Below are 14420 nucleotides of genomic sequence, written 5' to 3'. Positions count from 1 at the left end.
CGCCAAAAATATATTCAGTGACATCATATATCCCTTAGTAGGTTAGAGGGCTTGAAGGTTTAGGTCCAGCATCACTCTTTCCCTGCTAAATGTCTAACTTTTTCCTCTGAGAACTGTCATTACCAAACTTGGTTTAATTGTGAACTTTTCACTGGGCTGATTCATACCAAAGCCCTATTCATTTTTGCAGACTCTATCCTTTTTTCTGTATAAGGGTGATAATTTTTGTCTATATTTATCTTTTGGCTCAGGCAAACCTAAAATAGTAAAGAGCAAACTAAAGGTGTATGAAGACATACAAGGTAGTTATTTTTGTGATTCTCCATTATCAGGTTGATGATCAGATGTTTGAATAAGAAAATGTTCTTTAGAAACTATTTTGGAAAGCAGATGTTTATAATTCAGGTTTTTCATTTGAGTTATGTATTTAGATTTTTTTACCACATGCTTTTTATTTTTAGGATATATGGGTATATTTTGCTGTCTTTTATATTTTGAGCTTCCTAGGCCTTGTCTTTGGCTTGTCAGGGCATCTATCTGTCCTACCTGTCCCTCAGAGATCAGTGGTTTATTGCTATGAAACAAAAACAACAAAAGCAAAAGCAAAAAACACTAAGCTAGCAGGACTAGCTGAATCTGTTTAATTAATTAATTAATTTCACAGTGCTGGGTGTCAGTGTCCAAATGTTCCACTACCAGACTGTCCCCAAGCTTTTGAATCCGTTTTTAGGCAATATGTGTGACCTTTTGCAAATGACTTTGCTACTTCAGTAGATTAGAGAGATTGCATAAGAAGACCTCAAAAGATCCCCTTCTAATTCTCATTCCATGACTTTTTGAAAATGAGCAATCCCTAGACCCATGCAGGATCGCTCAGTCTGTTTAGCTCATGTTGATTCCTCCCTCTGCTTTGAACCCCCAACTCTGCATTTGCCTATAGAATATGCTTAGACATTTTGTGTGAACTACCTCACATTATTACTGAATTGTTTGATGAGCATTTGCCATCAAACAATTGTTTCTGCAATGTTTGTTTCTTCCCCATTACTCTAAATAAAAGAGACTCTCAGTCTTGTGAGCTTTGTGGTATTACATATTATGGTTTTATTGTCATTTAATGAGTCCCTGTGGTCAGTTATTTTGGATATTTGATGTTTATACCTGTTACAAACAACATTTTTATGAATGTTTTGTAAGTCTTTACCTTCTCTTATGCTGTAGGGTTAATTTCCAGAAGTAGAATTACTCTGTCATAAAGTGAAACCATTTTTCATTCTGATATTGTCAAAACAAAAAGATTCAATCAAGTACTTAACCTCTTTAAACTTCCATGCACTCATATGTAAATGAGGAGATTTATATTTTACTTCTCAAGACTTTAGTCAGTTTCTGAACTGTCATAAGCTCTGATGTATAGTTTATATAATAAACACTGAGTAAATGTTGATTGCCTTCTTCTTTAGTCTATATTGATAATATGTTACTTGTTACAGAGATGTTACCTTATAGTTTTTCTTTTTCTTTTCAGCTATGACTCAAGAACTGAGATAAAGGAAATCTGCTTTTGAAGTATAAGAGAACCTTTTTTCCTTTGGTTGGATTCTTCAACACAGCCAATGAAAACAGCACTGTATTTCTTTTCACTGATATAACACTGTTATTTCCAGGAATGAATGGGAGACAATCCTAGACTTCCACTATATTGCAGAGTAACATGTAGATATAAATGATGCACATGATGTTCATACAGTGAGTGAGTCACAAAGCTACAAAGTGGTATTGTTTACATTACTAGAAAATTATTAGTTTTCCAATGGCAATAACCCATGTATGAGAGAGTTAGCCCACTGAAATAGACAGGGACCACATCCTGTGAGAGGCAGATAAGCATAGAGCTGATATTTGGTGCACATTCTTAGAGCAGGAGTCCATCTCAAGCAGAATTATAAAACGTGGCAGAGGTGCTTTGCTTTGTCCTCCTAAAATTAACAGGTGAGTCAGCCCCACTCAGAGTCAGGCAGCTCTCAGTGGCAATGTGTGGAACTGGGTGAGAATTCCTTGTGTAGTCGTCTTCACAGAAGCATTAATTTAGAAAGAAACAGACAAATCGCAGGTCATGTTTCAGTGACATTGTCCTTTTCTTTGGTGGCAGCATATCCTTAATACCAGTCTTTCCCTGTTAACAAAAGGGCAAATTTAGTTTACTTTGAGCATTAGGTCTTGCTCCTTTGGAGCAAGCAGCAACATTTACTACGCTCCAGATACTTAACTTCCCTTTCAGAATAAATGTGGGAGGAAAGACATAAGGATCACTCCAGTTTTTTCCCTGTGGTACCTCGAACAAAATGTTTATTCACAGATTAAAATTTTGTTTTTTAAAGTGGGGAGAAAAGTACTCAACTTGTTTGATTGCCTCCCCCATTTTTTGCTGTGAGTGGGAAGTGTGCAGTGGTGGCCTTTTTTCTTTTTGTCTTCAGTACAGAAAGACTCACTCATTGCCCTTCTGCTCAGGCGGCTTTGCATTGGGACTGCACAGCCATCAGCAAGGTGGCCCAGTTGACATGCACACTCCGCCAGCCACACCATGCCAGTGCTTCCTCTCTGTGTGTAAATGAAGGGATAGAATGTTCTCTTAGGTGTTACTGCTTTTGCTCAGACTTTGCAAAAAAGAAGAGAAAAAAAAAGGATATATATGCATAAATATATAATTATTAATCACCTCTCTCCTTGAGAAAGTCTTGATTGAATAGAGAATTTATTCATTGCAATATTGATTGTATAGAGGCACACTGTTTCATCAACAGAAGAAGCAAAAAGGCTGTGTATAAGTTTTTTGGTACTATGTACCACCTCTGTTCTTATAAAGCTGAAGTATTCATGTACTTAAACCATATTCTATTTAATTGTGTTTGATTTTAAATATATATATATGAATTATATTTAAAATGGTGTCAGCTTTCTGCTTTCAGGGCATTTATGGCTCTTCTGTTGAAATTTATTGATCCCGCCTAATATTTCCATTTGCTTTACAAAAAACCCAGAATACAAGCCACTACTGGATTTAGCCTTGTGTTTGGAGTTTAGGCATAGACTTGAAGTCTTTATTAGGTGTATATGCTGTGATTAATTTATTTTGTTCTTTTAGCAAAATATTTCCATCCATTTCACATTGCTTCAAACTTTAAATAGGAGAAAAGCAATATAAAGGTCTTAGAATTAAATGTGGTTTTGGGTGACTGTTGCTGCCTCTGCATGTTTTGGACTAACAAATTCTGTAAAACTCTAGGCTATTCAAACTTAGTGCTTTCAATTAAGATAATTTCTAGTCATTTCTTTGTATACATTTTGTGCTTCTGAGTTAAGAAATGCCAGTAGTCATAAACTTCTTATAAAGACAAGAATAGCAAGTTTGAGATTTGGTTACCCTTTTCTTCCTCACCTGCTATGAAACACAGAAGCAGCTTTGGTCTGAAATTATTAGCCAGATTTCATATTTGATCTAAAGTAAGTCCTTGTGCTCCTTTTAAAATTGGAATGGAATTCATCTATTATTGAGCAATTGCTGTGTTCCAGGTTCTATGCATTGTGCCCATAAAATATAATTCCCTGGCAGGGTTTTTATAGGTGCAAGTAATCAGTTGTACACTCTTTATCATGTCATTGACATCAACCCATTGTTTAAAAAGTAAAAATAATAGTGAGAAAGTGATACTTTTTGTAATATGGTGTCTTTATCACACCTTTATAAATTTGATGAGAGTGAAAAGCATTGTCAGCCAAATCCAGTGAAGAGCAATAAAACAGGGAGCAATTTATTGTAACTTTTTCTACTTGGGGTCCAATATTCACTACAGCTTTATGAAATGTAATTGGTTTACAATACTGGAACTTTGACTAGTTCAGTAGAAATTTGGAGGGGAAGGTCATTCTGAATTGTAGGAAATCTAAACTTCATTGCTGTTTTATTTAGCTAAGCCACTGACCTGTCTATTGACACTGTTTGGGATCCTTCCTGACTCAAAAGTTTAACACTCCTATGTTTGTACAGTGACCTTTCTTTTGCCCTTTCATCCCTATCCCCCACATTCCAATTGATTGGACCAGGGCTCAACTCCTGATCCAGATAGGCCCAAGACAATTCTTTATTTGAAGGATTTTGCATGAGGAAGAAATGGTGGTTTGGATGTGGCACTTAGAAAAGAGTTGGCAGTGCATGGGCAAGCCTGAGAGAGCAGCTGCCTTGGTAACCCTCAAGACTGTCCTGATTTCTGCATCCAGTCCTGCATGCTTGTGTTGGACTCCACTCATCCCTCAGCAATGCATAGAGTGAATCAACCCAAAGTTAGTATTACATAGCAACCAGAAGAACCTTGACTAAATCCTGCTCTAATTCCTAATGATCATGTGTGTTCTGCATGTCTTCAAAGTATTGCATTCTGGGAAAGACTTTTTCTTTAGTAAACCTTCCTTGGTCATGGTATATTCTCTCAAAATGGAATCCTAACCCAATGGAACTAAGAGACACTCACTCATTTTTGTAATGAGAAGTTAGGCCTCAGTAAAGTCCCTTACTGCTGGGTGCGATGACACACACTTGTAATCCAGGGGCTTGGGAGGCTGAGGCAGGAGGATCACGAGTTTAAAGCTACCTTCAGCAAGAGCAAGGCACTAAGCATCAGTGAAGGCCCTGTCTCTAAATAAAATACAAAACAGGGCTGAGGATGTGGCTCAGTGGTCAAGTGCTCCTGAGTTCAATCCCTGGTTGTCTGTGCCCCCCAGTCTTCCCACCCCCACCAAAAGAAAAAGAAAAGTTCCTTACCTATTGCAGGATGGTCACCATGAGAACTTAGTCTTCCTAGGCCAGGGCCTCTTCATGTTTCTCTGTATTCTGCACTCATCAATGTAATAAACCCAGAAATAGAAGGCATTTCAGTTCACATAAGCTTAAAATGAGAGGAGGGGGATAATTGTTATAAAAATCTATAAACGCTAACCATTTCTATGACCAGGCCAGATTCTAGCTTTTGGATAGAGTCAAGGGAGTAAAACCCTTCAAGGTTACAACCTGTGGGGTTCACACTAACAGTAACCCTCTGATGCCCTTTTCAGGAAGGCACTGAGGAAGGCTTACTGCTTAGGCAGGATTAGAAATGGCTCCAAGTAGCAGGAGAATGGTACTGTGGATTCTGAACCAGTGGGAGTGGTCATAAAAGACACTGGGGGGACCTGTGTGAGCAAAAACCCAAGGACATTTATCTTCAGTTGGGGTTTTGCCTTCCCTTTTCTGCTTGCCTAACACACAGGAAAGTGAGTATTCTTGCTTTAGTGAGTATCACTAAAGTATTTCCTCAGTTTATGTCTTTCAAACTCTGTGCTGGCACATTCAGAATGCCACAAAACTTCCCTGGAACTTCCCTTGCCTAAGACTGGTAGTGCATCTGTTACCAGAGGGCACCACAGAAAGGCATCTGGATGAGTGGGCCTTTAGATGTTCCATGAGTAGATCTTGTAAGCATGGGCTGGGACAGGGATTCTCTGGGCCCAGTCTCTCTGTGGCAGGTATGCAAGCAGCCTAAAAAGAGTGGGCTTCAGCTTGAAGAAAGTTGAGATTTGCCAAAGAGCAAATGAGAGATGATGATTGTGACAACTGCCCTTTTGCCTCATCATCTAATTTCCAAGTCCCATTGTCTTGAATGTGCCTTCAGGCACATCCCTAAATGATCTCAAGCTGGCCTCTTCTACATCATGGTATGAATCCCATAATGCCGTACAACATGTGAGGGTGGTGCTGGCTTAAAGAAGCACCTGGTCAGGGCTTGGCCTTTCAGGTTAAGTGTAGCTCTAGGTGGTGGGCCCCAGCCTCAGGAGCTCATCAAAGCCCCACAGTTCCTTTCAGATTTTAGTTTTCTTCATTTTCGTGAAGAGCAACCACCATTCCTTCTGATTATTCAAGTATTGGTTTCATAAATGTCCACCCTATAAGTATCAGGCCTGTTTATCCTGAAGGGACACAGAAAGGAATAAAACAAACTTTTAGACCCTTTGGAACTTGTATTCTACTGAAGAGATGGAAATTGGAATTAGCATCTAAAATGTACTGTGGGCAAGAGATGTACCTCTGTGGTAGAACATGTGTACCATGCACAACGTCCTGGGTTCCAGCCCCAGCCCTCTCCCCCACCCCCCCCCAATAAGTTAATAAGATATGTGCTGGGGTTTTTGATTCAAGATGGCCTTTTGAGCCTATGATTTAACTCCTCTACTCACCCCTAAAGTCCTACTGAAAGTCATCAAGCTCCTGCGAAGCTCATAGGGAGAACTGTAGCTTAAAGGAGGAGAGACATGGGGCCTGAGAAGGCATGCCCTTCCATGAGAATGGGTTGCTGTGTCATTCCATTTACTTGCTGCAAGATTAGATCTTTTGGTACTTATTTAGGCTTTGAGTAAGGTGTGGACATCTTGATGTCTGACCATGAAGACCAGACTGTCTCTAAAAAGGGCAAGGATTAGAAGAGCTCATAAGATCAGTCTCAGCTCTATAGAGTTAGGACATGTCGATTCTTAGAAACCAGAGACAAGACTAATGTGTGCATATAATATAAAATCATGACCTTGGGAAAACCTGCCTAGCTACTGAACTAAGTCCATGAAGTGATGAGCTCCTTGAAAGTTCTACTTTAATGATAATAATAAACAGCATAATTGAGTACTTGCCATAGGCCAAGCACTATCTCATCTGACTCTTATGACAATCTTGAAAGGTAAGTGCTTATTTTTTCCTTTCTTATAAATGAGGAGACTGAAGGTTTTGAGGTAAAGGAATTTTCCAGAATCTCACACCCAAGCTGTGAGACTGCCTCTTAACACTGCTATGCCTAGCAAAAAATAGATGTTTGCTCTTCCTTCTTTTATTTTCCCCTTTAGCAATACTCACCATGGAGTAGCAGATGTCAAAGACTTAAGAAAAATTTATTACCTTAAAGCAGTAGTTCTTAAACTTTCACATGTCTGGATCCCTTGAAAAGATGTTTTGAAACAGGTTTCTGGGCCTAACATCTAATTTCTGATTTAGTAGATCTGGGGTGGAGCCTAAGAATTTGCATTTTACCAGATTCCTAGATGATGATACTGTTGCTTTGCTGCAAATTGAGAAATGAGTGTTTTCATTCCTGTTTATTTGAAATGCCATGCTATATAAAATGTAATTTGAGACCTATAATTCATGACTCACTCAAACAGGCAAAAGTCCTTTATTAGCATACAGATGTTTATCAGAGCTGAACACTACCACCACCTAAGCACCAACCCCATTTCTCAGTCCCTAGGAACCTGAACATGTCTGAGACCCTGAAGTCTTGTCTCATACAAGAGTAAGGGTTAGAAGAGGCCACAGACCAGTTCCACCCCCATAGTCATCAGTCGTTTTCAGTTCTCCAGCTTCGGTGCCTTTGCTGGGAACCCTAACATATTCCTTCAGGCTGTGGTTTGGGGCTATCTGGATGCTACTTGAGGTCCCCGTGGAAACTTGAACAAATCCTGTCCGATCCATTTCCTGTAGTTTGTCTTGTAGGTTTTTGATGCCAGCTGTCCTCTGAGGTCCTGACCATACCTTTCCTGGCCCATCTCCTTTGCTGCCCACCTTCCTAAGTTCCATAGGATACAGGTACCTCATTCTTTGATCTTCTCTTTCCTCTCCGTTTCTTCCTCCAACACTTATTTCCTGAGAGCCTGTTATATGCCTGTTCTAGTTGCCATAGATACAGTGCTATCCAGGGCAGACCCGGCATCTGTCCTGCAGTCTAGAAAATGAATAGAGACAATTCAGTCTGATGAGTTCTGTGACAGTAGGGACCTGTTGGGGGCAATTTTGGTGTGATACCTTCTCCTTTTGTGATTCACAAACTTCTTGACCATCTCAATCTTTCTCTAGGACCTACCCATTCTGCACATCTCTTTCCTCAAGATAACTATTTCTTGGCTTGGGGATGTAGCTCAGCTTGTGTGTGAGGCCTTGAGTTACATCCTCTGCAATGCAGAAAAAGAAGAGAAATCATTTCTTAATAGTCATGGTGTTCTGGTCACTCCCAACCCCATGACTGGACCAGGATTCCTTACCAGCATTCTCCATAAGCTCCTTGCCAAATCCTTGCTCCATATCCTCATTTAAACCCTTGCCACCTGGGAAGACTGCCCTCTGATCTCCACTGTTTGCTTGGCTCCAGTCCACTCCTGACTCCAATCTCCAAGTCTTTGATATACCACTTCTAGCTTTCTTCACTCCCACCCCAGGCCATCCCAGGAAACATCACTGTTCATGATGTTGATCTGCCCAACAACCTCTTGCTATTTCATTCCTCAGTCACCCATATAACCATCCTTGTCATTCCCTGCAACTGTTCTACGCCTGGCTGCTCCTCACATTTTAGCCCATACCAGCCTCAAGCAAGGCAAGTTTGTATAGTTATAGTTTCCTCCTATTGGAATGGATTAAATAGAAGGAGAAAACTTGACTATTCCAGGAAAGTGTTCCCTCACTATTACAGGAGTTAGATTTTTCAAACCAGCCTTTCAAAGAGCTATTTCAAAAGCAATAAGCAAGTGGTTCTAAGGTTTACAAACATAGACCTACATGATAATTGGGTGTGAGGAAGAATGGTCCTAAGGTGATGACTTGGATCAGACTTTCCAGTGAGTGTCGAAGGCATGTTTTAAAAAGTGCTGCTACTCAAATAACTTAAGACACAAGGGATGGAGGTGTGCTTCAAAAAACTCTGGCTATAGATCTAAAGACTTTGAAACACAAGATGCTTGTAGAGAATTTGAATAAAAATTGTTACTTGAAACATCAGAATGGGAAAAAAGCAATATTTTGTATTACTGTATTATTGTATATACTGTTATTTTAAATAAGCATGTGTAAGTAAATAAATTAGCTATTATAAATAGACATCTGACTATTTAATCAACATTCCTAAAAGTATGAATACACAGATGAATATCATAATTTTTTTAAAAAAATCTTTTTCTTTTGAAATTGGATCTTGCTATGTTGCCTGGGCTGGTCTTGAGCTCCTGGGCTCAAGTAATCCTCCTGCCTCAGCCTCCCCAGTAGTTGGAACTACAAGCACATACCATCATGCCTAGCTCAAAAATTAAGGAAATGGGGATTTACCTTAAATATAACATCAACTGTTTGCATAACATTATTTGCTAAGTCCAGATTCCTTATTGAGCATTGAAGATATTGACAGACCTAATCTCAAACTATGAATCTTCAATTCATTTTTGGTTTTCAGAGCTGCTGCCTTTGCTCAAGCAATGCCCACAATCTAAAATGTCTTTCCCCACACTGTCTAAAGAAGTCCTTTTCATCTCCAAAGTCTTTGTCACTGCCTCTTTTGCTTCCTCCTTCCAAAAAGTCTTTCCTGATATCCAATTCAGTTGAGTCCCCCTGTGCTGCCCTAACACAGTGTCCAGTTTGGAACCATTGAGTTGATTCAGGCCGGGTGTGATGTGGTGCATGCCTGTAATCCCAGCAACTTGGGAAACTGAGGCAGAAGGATAACAGTTTCAAAGCCAGCTTCAGCAACTTAGCAAGTTCCTGTCTCAAAATAAATGGGGGTGGGGATGTGGCTCAGTAGTTAACCACCCCTGGGTTCAATCTTGGGTACACACACTAGAATTTTTAATCATGGTCTATCTCCATCACCAGATGGGAATGAGCTCTCCCAGGAAAGAGCTGGGTTTCTCCTAGGAAATGCTAGGTGGAAAAAAGTTTGCTCTAAATGAAGCAGGCCAAGTTAATGGCCTTTCTAGGCTCATCTACCCAGACTCAGAACTAAGCCTTTCTACAATTGGGGGCTGAAAAACCCCATCTACTCTAGCCAGAGGCTAATTTTGAGATGTTCCTCTTGGATTAGTCCAGCAATTCACAAGCCATCATTTATGGGTGCTCAAGTGCCCCTGGGACCCATTCTGGAAGTCTGCAAAGCCAAAATTAATTTTATACTAACACTAGATGGATTGTTTTTGTCTCTGTATGAATATTTGCACTAAAGATGCAAAACTGATGGGTGAAATTTCTGGCAACAGGAAGAGACACTAAACTGTACCTGTCATTACTTTATTCTTCAACAACATGCACTCTCCAGGAGGGGGAAAGCCAACTTCCCATAACAATGTTCTTGGTGCATCGATAAGAATTACTGGTTTTGTGAAATCTTAACCCTTGAGTACGTTTGGTTTTTTTGTTTTGTTTTTTGTTTTTTTGTTTTTGAGAGAGAATATCTTTTTTGTAGATGGATACAACACATTGCCTTTATTTTTATGTGGTGCTTAGAATCAAACCCAGGTCCTGCCCATGCTAGGCGAGCGCTCTATCGCTGAGTCACAATCCCAGCCCCAAGTACATGTTTTTTTAGTATCATGTGTGACAAAATGGGAGGTCCACATAAAGTGCTTCTGCATAAACACTGACATTGCTGAGGATAGAATTTGAGTTGTTGAGCAAAAACTGATTTTGGATAACAGTAGTTCCTCACTGTAAGTTGATAGCTCCCCAATACTTAAAGCTATTTCTGATGAGATCTGGTTAACAAATTTGATTTTTAATATTGTAAAATGTCTCAACATTTGAAAGTTCTAAGCCAAAAGAACCAATATTTTCCAAATGACTAATGCATGTTGTACCAAACCACATGAAGGTAAAAGTTCCATTCAAAGTGCAAGATCTACCAATAGATTTTGATATAATGGAATATGAAAAATCCATTGATATAATTCAAATCCTTGTAACTAACCTTTAGGAAACAATGGTTTGTCAAATTTTGGTGTACCATCAAAGAATATCCATAATATCTGAATAGGCTGTGTAATTATAGCTTTTCCTACTACATATCTGTGAGACCAGATTTCCTTTTTCTTATTTTATTTTTTATTCTTTGGTGCTGGGTTTCAAACCCAAGGCCTCACACTCATCAGGCAAGAACTCTTATCACTGAATTACATCCCCAGGCCCTAGACTGTCTGCAATTAAAACAGCACATCACAACAGATTTAATGCAAAAACAAAACAAAAAACATAAAAACCAAAGAATCCAGCTGTCTTCTGTCAAAGCCAGACATTAGAGATTTGCAAAAACAAACAATGTCACTTTTCTTATTAAATTAGATTTTGGAAAGGACAGATTTTTATAATATATATTGTGTGTTTATTTATAATGGCCTTACTGTAATCACTGAATAAATGAATGTGTTTTAAATTTTTCAGTTTTGATTTTAATACATTTAATATATCATGAAGTCTTGAAACTAAGAAATTTGAGAACTGGATTAATTAAGCAAATGAAAAAAGTAATTAAAAACTAAGAAAAAGGACTAGAAGAAATGAAGACAAATGTAAATGCTATTAGAAATGAAACAAACTAAACGGGGAATGTAGCTCAATGGTAGAGCACTTGCCTAGTATGCAGGAGACCCTGGGTTCTATTCCCAACAATTCCAAAAAATTGCAAAAACAACAAAGTGTCTATCCTTTTTAAAAATCTCTTTTTCTTTGCTCTTTATTTCTATTATTATTTATTGTGTGTGTAGAGGGGAGGTACTGGGGATTGAACTCAGATGCACTCTACCACTGGGTTTGATACCCAGCACCAAAGAATACAAAAGAAAAGAAAAAAGGAAATCTGGCCTCACAGATATGTAGAAGGAAAAGCTATAATTATACAGCCTATTCAGGTATTATGGATATTCTTTGATGGTGCACCAAAATTTGACAAATGATTGTTTCCTAAAGGTTAGTTACAAGGATTTGAATTATATCAATGGATTTTTCATAATTCCGTTATATCAAAATGGGCTACATTCCCACCTCTTTTTAAAAATTTTGGAACAGGGTCTCACTAAGTTACAAGCTGACCTCAAACTGGAAATCCTCCTATATCAACTTCCAAAGTTGCTGGCCTTACAGGTATGCACCACTATGCCAGGCACATAGTAACAATTCTAAGAAAATGTTGTTTGTTTATTACATAAAAATAAACCTGTTATTTAATGGCAAAAGTGGAAATTACCGCATAAATAAATAAATAAAACCAACATCTTGCCATTTGTTAAACTCGGCAACTCATACAAATGAAGTTTTAGAAACCCCATGGATTGCAGATGAACAAAAATTTATGAACTTTAGCTACTAATTAAAGCATTTATTCCAATAAATTATATATATGGGTGTATGTGTGTGTTTTTTAAAGAGACATTATATATTAAACATACAGGCCACTTCATGACTTCAAATTTAATGGAAAATCATGAGAATTATTTGATGTAATTTCCTTTTTTTTTTTTTTTTTTTGTGATTGGTGGTGCAGAGGACTGACCCCAGGGCCTTATACTCGCTAAGTACATGTGCTATCACTGAGCTAACCCCCATCCTCTATGATTAGATCATTAATTTTTCAGAAAAAGTCCGATTTAATGAATGAGAGACACGTCAGACAAATGATCACCCAACAATTTTGAAGTTCCTAACAAATTATTTAGGAATTATCAAAGTAATTTAACAAATAATTTGTGTTAACCTTACATTGGTAAGAAGCTTCATGGTATGTGTTGGTTTATTCAGAGACTAAAATAGAATGTTTATTCATATTTCAGCATATGATATTCTTATGTCACCATATATTAAAATTAAGTATTTTTAACACCCCAAATCAAAGAAAGGTTTGGTCCCTGTTCTCAGTAGCCCCTCAATGAGTAAAACTGTTCCAGTTAATACATTGCTATATTGAAAAAATTATTTAAAACAAGTACTGTTGGGGCTGGGGAAGTGGCTTAAGCGGTAGTGCGCTCGCCTGGCATGCATGCGGCCCGAGTTCGATCCTCAGCACCACATACAAAGATGTTGTGTCCCCCGAGAACTAAAAAATTCTCTCTCTTTAAACAGTCTTTAAAAAAATTAAATTACAAAAACTTTTAAAAAAATAAACAAGTACTGTTTTTTAAAAACATTCTGTAGGAATTCATGTAGGCCCATCAAGAATGGCTCATCTCTGTCCCACATGGTATTGGGGCTGAAGGATCCAAGACACCTCACTAAAATGTTCCATGACTCTCTCCACTCATGGTTTGAACACTTAGGACTGCTTGGGAGTGCCCAGCCTTGTTAGGTAGAGTGGGCTGGATTCACTTATAACTGAAAATTTGATTCTCCAATCAGTCTTCTTGTGCTTCTCCAATCAGTCTTCTTGTGCTCTATCCAGTCACTATCCCCCAAAGGGTAGCACTATCCTAACTTCTAGATTTAATTTTATTGGGTTTATGTCTGGCTTTCTCTCTTTTTTTTTTTTTTTTCCTTTTTTGGATTTTTGTCTGTTTGGGTACTAGAGATTAAATCCAGGGCTTCATGCATGAGTGCTCTACCAATAAGCTACATCCCCAGCCTTTTAAAATTTTTGTTTTGAGACAGGATCTCACTAAGTTGCCAAGGCTGGCCTTGAATTTATGATCCTCTTGCCTCAGTCTCCCAAGTAATGGGGTTATAGGTGTATACCAACTCATGACCTGCTTCCTCTTTGGCTTCTTTTACTCAGAATTATGTATGTGAGAGAATCATCTACATATTGCTTTTCCTGCATTCATTCTTACTATTCAATATCCTGTGGTATGCATAAATCATAATTTATCCACTCCTTCATTAGTAATTATTAAGGTAGTGCCAAGTGCTCCTATGAACACTCTAGATCACGTAGTATTTTTGTATTAGTTAGCCTTTTTGTCACTATGACCAAAAGACCTGACAAGAACATTTAGAAGGGGAAAAGTTTATTTGGCACACAGTTTCAGAGGTCTCAGTCATAGACTGAATGTGCCCACCAGGAAGCACAGAAAACTGCTCACCAGGAACAAAATACATACCCCCAAAACATACCCCAGGGATCTACCTCCTTCAGCTACACCCTACCTGTCTACCATTACCATCTGGTTAATCCATTCCATGTATTGATTAGATTAAGACTCTGGAACAATCAGAACCTGGTTGTTTCACCTCTAAATTTTTTTTCTTGCCTTGTCTCGTGAGTTTTGGGGGGAGACCTCATATCTAAATCATAATAATAGTGAACATATATATGTAAACATTTCTGTTCCAGCCACTGTGATGACAAGTCTGTAATTCCAGTGGCTCAGAAGACTGAAGTAGGAACATGGCAAGTTCAAAGCCAATCTCTGCAAAAGCAAGGCCCTAAGTAACTCAGGGAGACCCTGTCTCTAAACAAAATACAAAATAGGGCTGGGGATGGGGCTCAGTGGTCAAGTGCCCCTGAATTCAATCCCTGGTTTAAAAAAAAAAAAAAATCTGTTCAGTATATACCTAGCAATGGAATTGCTGGGTCATAGACAATACACATACTCAATATTGATAG

The 14420-nt window shown here is 38.5% G+C and overlaps 1 protein-coding gene across 1 annotated transcript in view; it reads left to right on the top strand.

The window, feature by feature from the left end:
- AKAP10 (A-kinase anchoring protein 10) overlaps window positions 1-8947 on the top strand; it is an 86503-nt gene extending 77556 nt beyond the window's left edge. The window contains exon 15 of the mRNA XM_081271513.1: window positions 1529-8947. Within this exon, the coding sequence (XP_081127639.1) occupies window positions 1529-1534 (6 nt within the window). The 3' untranslated portion in view covers window positions 1535-8947. The remainder of the gene's footprint in view (window positions 1-1528) is intronic.
- The last annotated feature ends 5473 nt before the right edge of the window (window positions 8948-14420 follow it).

The sequence above is a fragment of the Spermophilus citellus genome (genome assembly GCF_964194105.1).
Source record: "Spermophilus citellus genome assembly, chromosome: 17".
NCBI classification, from domain to species: Eukaryota; Metazoa; Chordata; class Mammalia; order Rodentia; family Sciuridae; genus Spermophilus; species Spermophilus citellus.
The sequence above is the reverse complement of the archived record's forward strand: the minus strand, read 5'-3'. Positions and strand labels throughout refer to the sequence as shown.